This window comes from Syzygium oleosum, unplaced genomic scaffold (assembly GCF_021117445.2).
Source record: "Syzygium oleosum isolate NSW1041296 unplaced genomic scaffold, Sole_v2.1 Sole_v2.19, whole genome shotgun sequence".
In the NCBI taxonomy this organism is placed as follows: domain Eukaryota; kingdom Viridiplantae; phylum Streptophyta; class Magnoliopsida; order Myrtales; family Myrtaceae; genus Syzygium; species Syzygium oleosum.
Window position 1 is genome coordinate 1941160 of NW_026607503.1, and position 16299 is coordinate 1957458.

The 16299-nt window shown below is 43.6% G+C and overlaps 2 protein-coding genes, 1 long non-coding RNA gene and 1 other non-coding gene across 4 annotated transcripts; 1 reads left to right on the plus strand and 3 right to left on the minus strand.

Moving 5' to 3' along the window:
• Nucleotides 1–3047: 3047 nt before the first annotated feature.
• On the minus strand, nucleotides 3048–4209 carry LOC130140516 (uncharacterized). The gene is made up of 2 exons (XR_008818504.1): nucleotides 3941–4209; nucleotides 3048–3496 (listed from the first exon to the last, which is right to left on the minus strand). It is a non-coding gene; the product is annotated as an uncharacterized LOC130140516 (long non-coding RNA).
• Nucleotides 4210–5923: 1714 nt separating this feature from the next.
• LOC115670156 (BAG family molecular chaperone regulator 4-like) lies at nucleotides 5924–7262 on the minus strand. The gene is made up of 3 exons (XM_030591357.2): nucleotides 6878–7262; nucleotides 6635–6781; nucleotides 5924–6316 (listed from the first exon to the last, which is right to left on the minus strand). The coding sequence occupies exons 1-3, from the start codon at nucleotides 7109–7111 to the stop codon at nucleotides 6119–6121; spliced, it is 579 nt and encodes a 192-aa protein (XP_030447217.2). The 5' UTR covers nucleotides 7112–7262; the 3' UTR covers nucleotides 5924–6118.
• A 3130-nt stretch (nucleotides 7263–10392) lies between these two features.
• Nucleotides 10393–10466, plus strand: TRNAI-UAU (transfer RNA isoleucine (anticodon UAU)). The gene has a single exon. It is a non-coding gene; the product is annotated as a tRNA-Ile (tRNA).
• A 4031-nt stretch (nucleotides 10467–14497) lies between these two features.
• On the minus strand, nucleotides 14498–16005 carry LOC115670277 (RING-H2 finger protein ATL63). The gene has a single exon (XM_030591513.2). The coding sequence runs from the start codon at nucleotides 15786–15788 to the stop codon at nucleotides 14862–14864; it is 927 nt and encodes a 308-aa protein (XP_030447373.2). The 5' UTR covers nucleotides 15789–16005; the 3' UTR covers nucleotides 14498–14861.
• Nucleotides 16006–16299: the final 294 nt, after the last annotated feature.

The following is a 16299-nucleotide window of genomic DNA, read 5'->3' on the forward strand; positions in this document are numbered from 1 at the left end:
TCTTGCCGGCCGGCAAGCATGTGACTTTTCCGGCAACCGGAACAATGGCATTTTTCTCCCAAAAAAATTTGCATAAAAAGAAAAGCCCGATTTCTTAAAGTAAAAATCCCAAAATTGGTTCTTTTCTTCCCAACCCACTTTGTGAACGAAGGTTGAGGTTCTGAACGGAGTGTTGCCTAAGCGAGGACCAGTAGCCACTGGTGGCATGTGACCAGGCGGCGGCGTGCAACCAAGCGGCAGCGTGCGAACAAGCCACGGAGGCATGTGACCAGGTGGCAGCGGCAGTTGAAGGGTGAGGGATTTGAAAAAAACTAAAAGAAAAAACTCATCCTGTGGTTCTCGCAAAGCCTTCACCCTCCAATTTAAAAATTGTTACAATTGTGTCTTTCATTTTGCCTCAGTGATTCCGCCAAGGTTAGTTTCCCAAATTGGAGCTATGATTCGAAACCCTAATTTTCCTAAATCCTCTAATTTCTTTTGTTTCCATGGATGTCAGTTTCCTAAATAGGTTCAATTGGTATTCCTTCGCCCAAGAGAAGGCAATTGCACTTGTTGAAGTGACATGTCGACAAGGCGTGGGCATGGCGTGTAATACAATAGCAATGGCAGCGATGGAGATGGTAGTGAGTTGCATTAATTTGGGGATAGGGTTCTTTTGAATTAATCTTTCAGTAATTCAGAATAAAGCTCTGAAGCTCGATTTGTTCGAAGTTACGGCGGTGAAGTCACATTTGGGGAAAATTCTGGGGTTTGTCGTGCTCAAATCACATAAAGTTTGATTCAGTTAATGAAGTCAATTTGTTACTGCTTGATTCGTTCAGTGTTTTTTAATCGCGTTTATTTGGTGAAGCTTTTTGCGAAGATTTCACTTTGTAAAATCACTCAGTTCTCAGATGATGTTTGTTAGCAAGTGTTAGAGAGCTGGTTCTTGTGAAATGCTGTTACTGACGATTCCAAGATGGAGTATGCTGATACTTTAATGTTTGGTTTTCCATTTTTCAATCTCTTTGTAGCATATAGATAATGTTTGTTTTTCCATTTTTCTATTGTTTGAACCACGCACCAACGTGGATGATAATGTCCGGTTAGTTTTTTTCAGTTGCAATCATCCACGTTGGTTCTAATTTCCTCTTTTTTCAGTTCTATGAACCATATACCAGCTTGGTTGGTAATGACCAGTTGGTTTTTTGTGTTGTAATCATACAAGTTCTAATGGAAGAGAGGTTTTTAGACGTCATTTGAAGCACTTATATTGTACCACTTCCCATGAATGTTCTTATGGAAACTGTTTTGATGCAGTTACAACCTGTAACAATTTGTATAAGAGAAAGATAAGAAGTCCTAAAGATGTGCAATGTGGATGAGAGGCTCCTTCTTCAAGTGTAATTTATGATGGAGAATTCGTCTCAGGATGCTGAAGCAGCTGTTGAGGTAATACCTTGAAATAGCAATGGAACTTATTGGAGGTTTGGGTAAGACATTCCAGGCCACAAGTGCAAAAATTGCTCAAACTCATGCTGTTCATCAGGGTACGAAACTTGCCCAAGCCAACAAATGGGATAAGTTTGTTGTTGAATCTGATGCACAGTATCATCAATGACGTAATGGCTGATCCAAAATCAAGGAATTGGAATCCTTGCCATAGTTGAAAGTAAAGTAGACACATATAACTTGAGATATTAGATATATTCATAGACCTTTTATTGCAGAAGCCGAGGAAAAGAACATAGGAGGACTACATCCCAAACAAGTCAATTACAGCATTATGGGCAAAAGTACACCACAAGTGCCATAACTTGTGTACGGCGATCACTTTGGTGCCATAACTTTTTTTCGGATCACTTTGGTGCCAAGTCGGAGAAAAAGAGATCACTTTAGTGCCAATTTGGCCGGAAATCCGATGTGGCATTTTTTATTAATTTTTTACGTCGACGTGGCTCGCCGGAGGCTGAGTCAGCGTGTACAGTTAGCATTTTAATTTTAAATAATTTTTTTTAGCGTATACAGTCAACATTTTTAATTTTAAATATTTTTTTCCTTTTTTTTTCTTCTTTCCTTTTTCTTTTCTTTTCTTTTTTTTCTTTTCTCCCCTCGTCGGCCGATGGCCGGCCACCGGCGAAGCCCAGGAAGGGCTGGGCGAGGGCGACCTTGCCCATGGCCGGCGAGGGGCAGCCGACCCTCGCTAGCGACAGGCGAGGCCGGCCCTCGCCGGCCCAGGCGGGGCGACCCTCGCCGGCGTCGGGCGAGGGTCGCCCACGCCCGACTCGGGCGAGGGCGACCCTCACTCGCCCGGGCGAGGGCTTCCCTCGCTCGACGCCGGCGAGGGTCGCCCTCGCCGGATCCGACGAGGGCGACCCTTGGCGGCATGGGGCGAGGGTCGCCCACGCCCGACTCGGGGCGACGGCGACCCTCGCCCGCCCGTGCGAGGGCTTCCCTCTCCCGACGTGGGCGAGGGTCGCCTCGCTCGAGTCGGGCGTCGGGCGAGGGCAGCCCTCGCCCGGGCTGGCCTCGCCCGTCGCCGGAGGTCGGCCGCCTCGCCGGCCATGGGCAAGGCCGCCCTCGCCCAGCCCTTCCCGGGCTTCGCCGGTGGCCGGTCGGCCACCGGCGACCGGCCGGCGAGGGGAGAAAAGAAAAAAAAGAAAAGGAAAGTAGAAAAAAAAATATTTAAAATTAAAAATGCTGACTGTACACGCTGACTCAGCCTCCGGCAAGCCACATCGGCGTCAAAAATTAATAAAAAATGCCACGTCGGATTTCCGGCCAAATTGGCACTAAAGTGATCTCTTTTCCTCCGACTTGGCACCAAAGTGATCGCCGTACACAAGTTATGACACTTGTGGTGTACTTTTGCCCAGCATTATGTGCCACCCATACTCTTTCAATGTAATGACACCACACTCCAAAGGACAACATTACATTATAGTGTCCCACATCTACACTACCAGTATCAACAGCAAGATACTACCCAAAAAACAAGATGCAAACTCAAAACCATGTCACCAGATTACAGCAAAGTTTGTCAACATGAACTCGCCAATTTTTACGCAAACACTTATAGTCAGCAGTGTCTTAACCCAATTAATTTTTTACACAGACACTTAACCCCTAAGTTCATCCTTCCAGTCACTTGCAGATCTAGAACATGAAAATAGCTGCAAAACTTATTCCCAAATCTGCTTTGAGAACACGCCCTTGAAGAGCAAGCACATTCGTGATTCTTCTTGTTGTCTGCACAGCACGCAAATGCTACCATGCTACACCAAGTTTTCATCCTGCCCAATGTGTGCAACCTATGATGAATCCCCAGCCAAGTTGTAAAGCCATATTTTGGCACATTAGGCCGAAACCATGTGAGCTTATGCCAAGTCACTTTATTCCCACATTTCCTCACTAGCTTCCAAGCCTGCTTTACAGTGAAAGAGCCACTGGATGATCCAATAAATACCACTTTATTTACAGAGCCAAAATTTGGGGCAATCAACCCTCACAAAGCACCCTGTATTTCAAGCAGATCATTAGACCTTGCTGGAGGCCATCTCCGCTCATTTGCCTAAATAACATCTGCAACCGTGGCTTTTCATGTGGTCAATGAATTCAATTTGAGCATTTTCCTTCCATGCATATTTGTTGTCTGATCTCTCCTTGGCTTGCCACAAACTAGACCCCTTCAGCGAAACATATTCTAAATTATTGAAAGACAAATTTATAAGAACCCTATCCCCTGATTAATGCAACTCACTGCCATTGTTGCCATCACTATCGCATTCCACAACATGCCCATGCCTTGTCGACATGTTACTTCAACAAGTGCCATCGCCTTCTCTTGGGCAAAGGAAATAACAGTTGAAACCAAATTAGGAAACTGACATCCATGGGATTGAAAGAGATTATAGGATTTAGGAAAATTAGGGTTTCGAGTAAACCAATTTGGAAAACTAACCTTAGCAGGAATCATGGAGGCAAAATGAAAGACACAATCGTATCAATTTTTGAACTGGGGGATGAAGGTTTTGCGTGAACCGTAGGAGGAGTTTTTTTTCTTTAGTTTCGTTCAAATCCCTTGCCCTTCAACCGCCGCCCCTTCGACCAAAAAATAAAATAAAACCGCCACCCCCGCTGCTCGGTTGCACACCGCGAGTGCCCACGAGTCCTTGCTCAGGCAACACTCCATTCATAACCTCATCCTTCGTTCATAAAGTGGGTTGGGAAGAGAAGAACCGATTTTGGGATTTTCACTTTCCGAATAATGTTTTTTTCCTTTTATAAAAAGTAACTTTGGACAAAAGTGCCCTTCTTCCTATCGCCCAGAAAAGTCACATGCTTGCCGGCTAGTGAGCATTTGACCGGCCAGCAAGATCGGGCCCTTAATTGAAACTGATTTGGGCACTTCATGCCCTCATCTGAAATAAGATCCACTTTGGACCTTTTTTTAAGAAAATGACCCCACTTCGGAGTCTTATGTGGAATTTTTCCTTTATTATCTAGACATATATGGTGTTTTGCCATTTCATATCTCTTTGCTCAATTGAAGCCCCTGGCTGGGAGGAATGATTGATTGTTATCCATATTTTCTTAATTCTTTGATTTTTCATATTCACTAATTGATCATTTTCCAAAACTGCTGGATCATGAACAAAATCCTCATACGTGGTTGATTTATGGCAAGCAAATCAAGAAGCATAGAGTAGGTATGTTTAACCAAAGAAAAAGAAAATAAGAAACCTAGCTATATCCATCTTGCTTGCGTAAATCAGAAAATTGTGTTTCTTTTTTGGATTAATATCACGAAAAACCCCAAACTGATGCAACTGTGATAATTTTACCCTAAACTATTTTTTTACCACAAAAAACTCCAAACTAGTACACCTGTGATAAATTTACCCCAAACTAATATTTTGACCACTAAAAACCCCAAACTGGTACATTTGTGACAAATTTACCATCTGTTAGTTTCCGTTAAATTGAATTAATACTACAAAAAATTACAAATCGGTACACCTTTGACAAATGGAGGTAAAACATAAAATTGGTATATCAGTTAACTGTCGCGTATCATTTAACAAAGCAATTTGACAATAAAATTTAACGGAAACAAACTGAGCGTAACTTTGTCACAAGTGTACCAGTTTGGGGTTTTTGTTGGTCAAAAAATTAGTTTAGGGTAAAATTGTCACAGGTGCACCAGTTTGGAGGTTTTTGTGGTATTAACCCTTCTTTTTATCTATGTATGTATCTTCCGCTTTCCGATTGGCCCTCGAACGGCACATAACAACCGGTTGCAGTTGATAGACATCCAGCAATTAGGCCCTTTTTCGTCGTTTCAAGATTGGCAACAATGAGTATGTACTCATGAATTGGCAAGTGATTCTCCACATATTCTCTTGGCCGAAAGTAATTCTCTATGTTTTGTGGTAAGTTGTCTTGTTCTTGTTACCCGATCCCTTCTTTGTTTTCAAGTGCTTCACTCAGAAACTGCAGCAGCTGAGGTCTCGTGCAACCACAAAACGTCTCAACAACCGGTGAGGAACTGTTAAGCTACTATAACGTGTCCTGATCGCTGTCCCTCTGCCCAGAATTTCCCTATTTTCAGTCTCCGACCTTTGGGGATTCCGTTTTGTTGGAATAAACCGATCTTAGGCTCAACGGTAGACCGACAATATCAGTGAAATGAATTCATTTAGTACATCAATTAATCTACGAAATGCGAGCAAGTGAGCAACAGCAGTTTAATCTATCAAGCATTTAGTCGCCGACTAATGGGTCATCCAAATCAAGAGAAGAAGATAGAAGCATCTAAGAAAGTGGGCTATAATCAGAATTTTCATGATAATACGGAACAGGAATGTCATTCCTGTATTCCCTCCAGGACCTTCCTAGTGTGAAGAAGCAAATGTGTTAATATATATGTTTAGCTGCATTTCAGTGATCGAAACAAAAGGAAGATGCTTCGTTTTCTTGTGAACGGAACATACAGACGGGAGGGAAGCGACTCGGCCCCTATTTAGGAAGATAAGATGAGGCAACTTTAGAGACCAAAAGCATAATCTAAATCCTGGGTATGTTGTGCTCAATTTTCTCTTCACTTTGCACGTAGATAAATATCGACCGATCAGTTCACTTAGTCAAACAATTCCCAGTCCAGAGTGACTCTTGTTGAAGATTGCAAGCTGCCTTCGGCATTTACGATGCTGATTCGTGACTCGATCTGCTCGCTCTTGGTGCCGGCTGCTGTAGCATTTCTGGTTCCGCTCAAGGGGTCAGAGTTTCTCGCCTTTAGATTGTCGAGCATTTCCACAATGCTCTGTACTCGACATACCTACAAACACGAAATCATCAACACGCAGCGTTGACGTAATTCTCTTTGAACTTTAACTAAGTAGTAACAGAAATTCTTCTCTCTTTTTTCTGTTGTTCATGTGGTGTTTATCGAGTTTTGGATGGTCTATAGGATGAAAAAGCTTGAAATTATCATCCATCATACTGGTATCTCGGTAGAGACATCTTCATGTTTATTTCCTAGATTGATGGAATGCCCAAATCTATATGCATTAGGAATACCAATCGGAAATTCTCCTGTTCGCTATCTAATCTAATGTTACTTATTTCTATTGTCTGATCAAACAATAATACCAACCTCGATCCGCCTTTCAACTCTTGCTTCTCCATCAGCCTCGATCGAGTCCAATTCGAGCAACTTCACCATTAGCAACTCTGTCAAGGCAACGAATTCCTTGTCGTCTACCCAGCTTCCACCACGAAGATCCATCTCCAATGAGACAACCTACAGAGGCATCGCAGTCGCACGATCAATCAACTCAACAAAAGGAAGCAACAAAAATGCATAACCTGACAAAGTGACAATGCATGCCCTGCCAACCTTCTCAGACAACTTATCGACCTCTGCCCTGACCTTGCCAACTGCCTCATGGGCTAGAGAAACGCGTCGATCTCCCATCTGGGCATCGAGTCTGCTCCCTCGGCCAGCCAGGTCCTCCAGCGGAACCACTTTAGACATGTCTTTCACGACCGCCATGCTCCTCCCCTCGTTCTCCCAACTGCACAACTGCGTGTCCTTGTTCACAAGCTTCGGTTTGCAACAACTCAGTTCCATCAACCAGATACGACGACCGCAATTGAATCTAGTCCATGTGCCTCTTGCTCAAAGATGGCAAGTTTTGTCCCTCAAGCATGTGCGGGATTGTTGAATGTGGCGAGGAAGATATAGGGGAAACTTGAAGAAGGTTGAATTGACAGTTAGTTGAAACTAGAAACTTTTCAGCGAAAGAGTAAGCAAGGGGAGAAACACTCGACAGGGACATCTCTGCTGTCGTTTTGAAGTGTTAGCGGTTGGTCGGTTGCAATTAAAAAGCGGCATGCTCCTTTCCTACTTCTCTAGCTCTGTTCTCTTGGTAAATTACATTTCCCTCCCCCTGTTCTTTCAGGATTCTCACATTCGACCCCATAAGATGTCATTTATACCAGTAAGCTCCCTGTGGTTTTGTTTTCTTTTTTCCTTCTGGGTCTCAATTTGGCTAAAAATCTCAATCCCGACTTCCTGCCTAACGGATAGGAGATTACAGAAGCAGCCTTCCAGTTGGGCTCCTCAAAGGCACCCGGGCTGGATGGCTTGAGTGGTCAATTCCTAGTATTCTACCAACATCGTTGAAAAGAGATCCAAGGAGATATTTATGGGGAGGTGTAGCAGTTTCTTTAATTCGGGTCGACTAAACCCTGCACTAAATAAAAATTTTATTACCCTCGTCCCTAAAACACTGAACCTGGAAAGATTAGAATAGTTTCGGCCTATCAGTCTTTGCAATTTCGCCTATAAAAACATCTCAGAAGTTTTGGCGAATAGACTAAAGACTTTCTACCTAACGGAATATACGCAGTATCACGTTTGTAAACTTATACTTCGCGCACCTTATTCCATCTGATAAAAATTTCGTATTGAATTAATTTCCTCCTCTTCATCTAATGTGGGGTTATTGGAAAAGGACTGGTACCAATGGTGACTCATGTGCTTTTGTACTTGATAGTTAAAAATCATTTCTTCATTTTTTTTCATTTTGGTTCGAAATAGTCCAACTACTTTTTACAAAGGTTGACCCTTACTTGCTCGGTTTTTTTTTTTTTCGGTTAATTTAGTTAAGGGTGTGAAAGACGGACCGCATTAACAAGACAGAAACGGACCAAAATTAGTAAATGTGAACTAAACCCTAAGTGAACTTCATTGACATAAATTCATTGATAAAAATTAGTAAGATGTGAACTTCATTAACATAAATAAATGTGACAAACCCCTTATTGATAAATTTGATAAAAATTAGTAAGATGTGAACTATATCCTAAGTGACCGGATCGGGCCAGGACCAGGAAACCGATCACCTCTAAATTTAGTCGGCCAAAATGATAATTTGGAGATTGAAAGAACGTCGATTACTAGGAAAAATTTCACTTGGTCTATAGATTGTGCTAGTATTGGTAGCAATAAAATGTGTCTAATCGTGTCGTGTTAAAATAAAAACTATGTTAACACGTTAATTTAAACGTGTCGCTTCAGGTCATAAACGGGTTCATGCTAAATCCAACCCCGTTAATGGTAACAAGTGGGGGAAGAAAGAGCTTAAACAAACAAATATGAAAAGGAACATTGAGGCCCAAAAGGCCCACGGCGATGGGCCCATTGGGCCGATCTTACAAGCATTGGCCTTTTTCAGACCCTTGCAAGTTTGTAAATTGAAAGTTCGTCCTAGCATAACTTGGTTCAATGTTGTATCTGGTGAGTTCCGATCTCACTAAGCTTACAACTCATACTTAGGCTCCATTTGTTTTGCGAAAATGAATAATTTGAAAAATAATGTCCCAAAAGTGATTGTTTGTATCGTTTGAAATAATCTGTCAATGAAAAATATTTTCACTATTGACAACAATATACGTCCAAATATGTTCATGAACGATGAAAATATTTTTCGTTTGCTCATTTTCGTAAGCAATACAAGAGATCTTTTTCAAGGAAAATATTTTTCAAACCATTTATTTTTCGCAAGACAAACGAAGTCTTAGCAACAATAGTTTCCTCAATCACGGCCTCACTAATCCGTGCTTGATACGGAAAAACTATCCAAACCCTAGATGCATCCACCATGCACAACCTATATAGTTGTGTTTCATTTGTGAGCATAACCTTACGAGTTAAAAAGGGATATCTTAAAAAGATTATTCCGTGGCCACGGTGGAAAGTGATGTTAAAAAATAGATAATTGACCTCAGGGGATTGATGCTTAACCAGAAAACACTCATTGGCTTTAGTCTTTAAAGAAAAGGACAAAATTTTTGCGTGTTGATTGGACGCTCAAGTATAGGCTCTACTCGCCGAAGCGCAACAATTTCATATTCAGGCCGTCCATCACTAGTGTTTTTTTGCTCCCATCTCAACAGGATCACGAGGAGACGGTATGGCGTTTTATGCGTACGAGGTTTATCTATTTAAGGTGAGCTTTCTTGTAACAAAATAACAAAATGAAAAAAAATTGTGATCGGTATCATTATTATTTATTTCCTACTTAACTTACACTGTGACAAGCAGTGTCTTGGGAAATCATGACAGGCCCTTTGATAGGGGCATGGATGTTTTTTATTCTCAAGCAAGGAAAAGCATTTTGCGAGTTTTTATGATAGGCTGAGTACATACTCTAAATTATTACACTTAGAAGCGTGATTTTGACATTGAAATAAGCTCTATATGTTTTTTTTTTCTTTTTGATAACGTCGGACGTGATGAAGAACATAAAGGTGTTGGAACCAAAAAGGATATAGAGAAACTTTGAAGATTTTGGTGAGGAGTACACGAATATACAAATAAGAGAGAATAATATTCAAAATGTCTTTTTGCATTGGCTTTATACAGAGAAGATACAAGCTTAGCTCTACAAGCTTTTTCTCTCAACTCTCTCTCATTTCTAAGGCTTTCTACACGTTGACACAAATAGGGAGGGGACATGCCTATTTATACTACTCCTAAGGCGGTGAAGTTTTCTTCTTTATTAAGCAAATTTGACTTGGCAAAACTTGAAGACCAAGTTTTGAATCATCTTGCGACAGAAGATTGTAGATCAACTTGCTCCTCAAGGAAAGTTACAAAAAACCAAAAACAATTTTAAAATTTCTAACAAAAGGAACCGGGCTACCCGCGGGAGAGATGACCGTGCCGTGTCCCGCTAGGTCGGCACCCCATTTTCACGTTCAAGAATCAAAAGAGCAAGAGAACCTGGAATGGGGCTCTTAACCGCAGTTACAGCGTGGAACATTCAGACAGCAGGGTGTTGGGGGAGAGAGGGAGGGAGAACAACGTCAGTTATGCATTAATGAAATGGGAGGTGCAGTCACAATGGTCCCGTAGCTCAGTTGGTTAGAGCGTTGGTCTTATGAGCCGAAGGTCGCGGGTTCGAGCCCCGCCGGGACCATCTTTTTATCTCCTTTTTTTTTGTCCTCTTTTGGAGGGGATCAACGTTGACGGAGGAGCTTCAGCCAGATCTGAGCTCCGGCCGTTACTGAACTCTTTGGTCGCATTTCAATCACTCGAAAGTCCCCCCACCCATGAAATGAAAGGAGGAGAAAGCATTAATTAAACTGTTATATAGTTTTTGCCACCCATGTTAGGGTCCATCACATGTGACCCAGCAGCAGAAGCTGCCCTTCTTTCCTGGTTATGTTTTCTTTTTTGTCAAATGGTGACGGCGGCGGCGGCGGCACTCGTCTGAAATTTTGTGGGATTCACGTCGCTATACGACGTTCGGGCATTTTCCTTCGGATATTAAGTGCTGCCGGGTTGTTTGGCCTCGTTATTTTCGAGGTTGAACCGAACCGAACCAAGTAATGATATTAGTTTGTTGAAAAGCCAAACCAAACCAAATCATTTGGTATGCTGAAACCGAGCCAAACCATAGTGCGTTACGAGGTTCGATTCCGTTCCTAACCGCATTGAACCGTTCGTTTATCTTTCCTTTTAGGCTCTGTTCGTTTCGCAAAAAATATTTTCCTGGAAAACATTTTTCATAATTTCCGGTGTTCGGGGGACGGAAATTAGGTAGTCAAAGAAAATATTTTCCGGTCAATGGAAAATACCCTTCCAAAATTGAGGAAAATGATTTGCTTTCCTCAAAGGAAGGAAAACATTTTCCAATCTCCCCTCTTTCTCACGCATCCTCTCCTCTTCTCTCCTGAATTGCTCCTTTTCCCCGTCATTCTCACGCAACCATCTGCTCCCCTGTTGTTGCCCCACGCTTCGTCTGCTTCTCCTCCACTACTGCCTCACGCGTCCTCTCGTCCTTCGTCTCGTCCCACGTAGAAGTAATTCCCCAGATTTGGCGAGCTCGCGAGTTGATGGCGAGGCCGAACCTCTTTGCCTCACCGTATTCGGCGATAGTCGCCGAGCTCGAGATAGACGAGGCAAGGCCGAGCCTTGGCGATCGGGCGAGGCGAGGCGAGGCCTCGCCCGAGGTCGGTTGTCGGCCACGACGAGCCTTGCCGGCCTTGGGCAAGCAAGGCCGAGCCTCGCCTGTGGCCGGTCGTTGACTATCGCCGTGGCCGACGACCGGCAGAGGAAGAAAGAAAGGGAAAAAAAGAAAAGAAAAGATATATTTAAAATTTCAAAAATAAAAATAAATAAAAATTTGATTTTTAAAAAATAAAAATAATACAAATAAAATACAAAATACAAAATTATTAAAAGTAGTGCATGAAGGAAAATATTTTCTATACCAAACAGTGGAAAATATTTTTCAGTTTATTTTCAGGTTTCATACGAACACCGGAAAATATTGTTATTTTCTTGGAAAATGACTTCCTAGAAAACATTTTTCAGAAATGTCACATTTTCCGTGAAACGAACGGAGCCTTAGTTTTTTAAATTCCATCTGCTCTTGATATTACATTTTAGTATCCAAATTAAGTAAGTATCTCGAAACTACAATAAGTAACAACATGAGCATGAAAACGTTGACAATATAAAAGATCTGTTTGTTTTGCAGAAAATGAATGTTTGCCAGCACCTTGTTACCACTTCAGGCTAGGGCTGTCAATAAAGCCCGGCCCGACCCAAACCGGACCGACCCGACCCAGCCCGGCCAGGATTTGCAAGGTAGTGTTTTAGTCCTATCTTATCCACTTTGATTCTGATGGTCTCTGTATTCAATAATATCTTTTTGTTATACTTTGATTATGATGGTTTCTAACATTGTTTTCCTGCAACCGGTCCTAGTTGCAAGTTTGTTTATCTTGCCTTTTACTACTAGTGTAGTCAAACAAGTTGAAAAGCTGTAGCTCATAAATGGTTTCTTCGTCGTCCAACTTGGATGCTTTATAATGCAAAAGATGTGCTAGGATTCTTTTTGTAGATATTCACTTCCTAAGTGTTATTCATTGTTTATCTAACTCCCAATTTGCAGATTGGAGACCTTCAAGGGCTTTTTGGTTTACTCATGGTCAATATGCAAATGTGGAGAGCAAAATTGAAAAAACTAGATGTTTCTTATGGAACAGGGACAGGTAGGGTTTTTAAACTCTGAGACACGTGCATTGCTCTGAAAATCTTTTAGTAACTTGAGGAGGACCTCTTAAGAGTGTTTTGTTAGCAGTTTTGAGCATGATATGATAAGCATTATATATTCATATGTGAAAAAGGTGTAATATGTGGTGGGCTTCTGTGCATATGTTAGTTGATTATTCCGGATGACTGCTAATGCAATTTAATTCGATGTTGACTCTTTGAGATGTAGCAAAAGAAAATAGTTGAGGGTGTCCTAAGCACTTGACCATGATATTTAGGGATGATTCATTGCAACAGATGACACGTTCTGACTTGTTGTTGGAGGTCTTCCCAAGTCTCAATTTAATTATATAGTTTGAATTCTGAGAAATGTTGTTAAATTCTGATATGCATGCTTGAATCTCATGGACTTGCTTCCAGGAGCCTGTTGTAAAGCGAGGAAAATTAAACCTGATTTTACAGGAGTGTGCTGCACACTGTTATAAGCAAGGACCACCGTTCTCTAATCTTTAGTAGAGATGTGAGATAAATTTTGATCTCTAATAAACTTCTTTCTTTTGTAATGGCTTGTGAGATATGATTACGTAGAAATTTGTTGAAATGAGCTTTTTTAAGACTAAAGGTCCTGATGTTCTTGCAGATATCTTCCGATTGTCCTAGTTACGTGTATCCGGATCTCTGTTATGAAGAGGATTTATCTGATGACATCCAATAGCCCATTTCATGAGTGTCTAACTTTGTGTATTTCGCAATTCAAGTTAGAACCCACCTGTTTTGTCATCGAGTTTGGATATGTCAATCTTGATAAGAAATTTAAGTATGCTATCTTTTTCCTATTTTTTACCTTATACAGCCAGCTTGACAAAAATTATAAGCAGCTTGCAATTTTTACTATGGCTATTCGGGGTCCACACCCACTTTGTACTGATTTATAGGTTTACCCACAACAAAAAAAAACCGAAAACTCGGCCAGGCCCGACCCGGACTTTCGCTTTGGGTTCTATGCGTTTTGGGCATGGCCAGATCAGAGAGAGCATGTGTCCCTTGTGATTTTGGGTCGGGTCGGGTATCGTAGAAATCCGACCCGACCCATTGACACCCCTACTTCAAGCATCACAGCGTATGACCTAATGATCACTCGATATGGCTAGGATGGGAAATGCCATAGTTGATGGAGATTAATGGGTTGCTAATTTCCCCAGTACCGCCAAAAGATAGTAGAATGTACGAGGACATCTCTTTCATGTAACGTTTGGTTTGCTCATCCTGAATACACGTCGCATTTTAGGTGAATTATTGTACTCAGAAGAGATAGCATCGGTGCTTTCGAAGTAGAGCCAGTGTTGGACGGACCCGGTCCACATAAGAAAGCTCATTACACACCACAGTTCGTTCGATCACGTGAGTTTCACGTGGTCGTACGTGTTCAGACATCCTAGCCCTATCAGTATTTGGGCTAGATAGAGCCTCAAACACAACCTCACCATTCCCCCTAATCTTTGACCCCAGAAAAGAAGCAACTTTATTAGGAGAAGCCAGGCGCATTTGGCGCATTTGTCTAGCTAGAGAGAAGGCCTTGGAAAAAAGCCTAGATTGGCCCTAAAGTCTAATGAGAACAGGCATGTACCGCAAGTTAATGCATTGAATGAGGCGTTGCAGGCAGGAATCAATGGAGAGACGTAGCCGTAGGCCATCATCTTCCACCTTCCTCCTCCCCTGTTCCTTTTTTCTTTTGACCGTCAGCAAAACATTGACCCCAAAACCTGGAAATCGAACGCCCAAAAATCTTTTTAAAAAAAGCAAGCGAAAAGGTGTACAAATTCATCAGCAGAGCTCTCTTGTCCTTCTCAGCAATCAGTCCTAGCACAGGATGGACGTACCCAACAGCGACCGCATTGATAAAGACAAAATTGACTTCCATCATGCAATGCACACAAACGCCAATCGTATACGATGCTCCGTTCAACCGAACCCTTAATTTACTCGAAAATGAAAAATGATTACAGCCTAACGTATGACTTCACGATCATGGCCTCCTGGGGTCGTGGGTTTCCGGTTTCCTCCTTAAATTAATGCAAGAAACTCACCTAACGTCCCTCCTAAACCTCTGGTTTTCCACGGCTGTCGAGTGTCGAGTCAAACCTGAACTGCTTCATCTGCAGAGACGAACATGATGCCGTTGAAAAACTTGAAGTTCGGTCCGGCCTCGAGAGTGGGATCGAGCAAGAAAGCGTGATTGGATCGTGGGGTCTTGGACATCTTTTCGGAGGGACTAAAAGGGATCTCGTCGTGTCGAATTGCTGAATGAACGTTAACACGAAGCGTTTGGTTCCGGTTCGTTGATGTTGACCGACGACGGCGACGGTGCTGACGACGGGTGAATCTTGCTCTCTGCTCTGTTCCTGCTCAGCATTCTCTTCAGAGAACCGCCGAGGGTCGTCGCCGGTTGCTGGGATCGGGCGGCCGACGACGACGACGACGGCTGTAACTGCAAGGACGACGGGCTGCCCCCGACGTCGTCGTCGTCGTCGTCGTCGTTGCCGCCGCCGCCGTCGTGGACAATGTCGATCGCAATCTCGGTCAGACCCGAACCCGTCTCTTCTTGAACCGTTGCGTCCCCGCCTTCTTGCGCCGAGCCGTCCGAATTGGCATCCTCCGCCGCCGCCGCGAGCTTGTTCTTGTTCTCCGTCTCCTTGCGAGTATCAGCGACGACTGGCTCTCGGCAGATGGGGCAGCTCGCGCGGGAGCGGAGCCACGTGTCGATGCAGTCCACGTGGAAGCCGTGCCCGCATTCCGGCAGCCTCCGGCCGACGTCGTTCTCCTCGAAGCCGCCCAGGCAGACGACGCACTCCTCGTCCTTCTCCCCGCCGCCGCCGCCGCCGGGCCGCGCGACGAAGAAAGGGATGGACGAGATGGTGGAGGGGTCGAGGCCCTTGGACGCGGGGCGAGGCGGGGATGGCGAGGGGAGGTCGGCGTCGCGGGCGGAGAGGACGGCGGAGGAAGGAGGGGGGCGGAGCCGTCGTTGTCGGCGGCGGTGGGAGGAGGATGAGAGGAAGCACTTGGCGTAGAAGTGGAGGAGGAGGACGAAGAGGATGACGAGGAGGAGGGAGATGATGGCGGCGAGCATGACATTGCCGTCGTAGGAGAAGACGGTGTTCGCGAGGCGGCTCCCGCTCCCGCTCCGGCTCGCCGCCGCGGCGGAGGGGTCGGCCGGGGATGTGCTCGAAAAGCTCATCATGGTGTTCAGATAGAGAGCGATGGATGAGGAGGAGGGGGAGGACTACAAAAAAAGAAGATAACGTCGGAATCTTCTACGGCTACTAATGACTGGTGTGAGAGAGAGTGTGGGGAAGAGAACACTTACGTGAAAATGAAGTAGGTGTCGCCTTGCCCCTTGGACCTTTTTTTTTGTTTCTTTCTCGTAATCAATTTCGAGAATTACCGACCGATTCACCAAATCAATTTATGTAAGGAAGTGATTCTTATAGTATTCAATCTTCAATTAGGATCCGTCCCGACCCGCTTTGTCGGTCGATTTCGTGACACCCGCCTACGTACATTTCTGGCACCATCCAACGACGTCGACAACGAACCTACCGACTTATGTTACGTTATGGACATCAAGATCTGATTGGGGTTCGCACCGTTTGAAGGGCTCGATAGATATAATCATGCAACTGATACAGATGGTAAACAGAATCGGCCATTTGAGATATGCTCTCGATTAGACCTAAGTAGGTCGTTCGAAG

Coding starts and splice junctions, on each gene's coding strand:
- LOC115670156 (XM_030591357.2), bottom strand. CDS start 7,111: ATGGAACTGAGTTGTTGCAAACCGAAGCTTGTGAACAAGGACACGCAG. Junction 6,782..6,877: donor TCGATAAGTTGTCTGAGAAG/GTTGGCAGGGCA, acceptor ATGCCTCTGTAG/GTTGTCTCATTGGAGATGGA. Junction 6,317..6,634: donor GAGTTGAAAGGCGGATCGAG/GTTGGTATTATT, acceptor TCGTGTTTGTAG/GTATGTCGAGTACAGAGCAT.
- LOC115670277 (XM_030591513.2), bottom strand. CDS start 15,788: ATGATGAGCTTTTCGAGCACATCCCCGGCCGACCCCTCCGCCGCGGCG.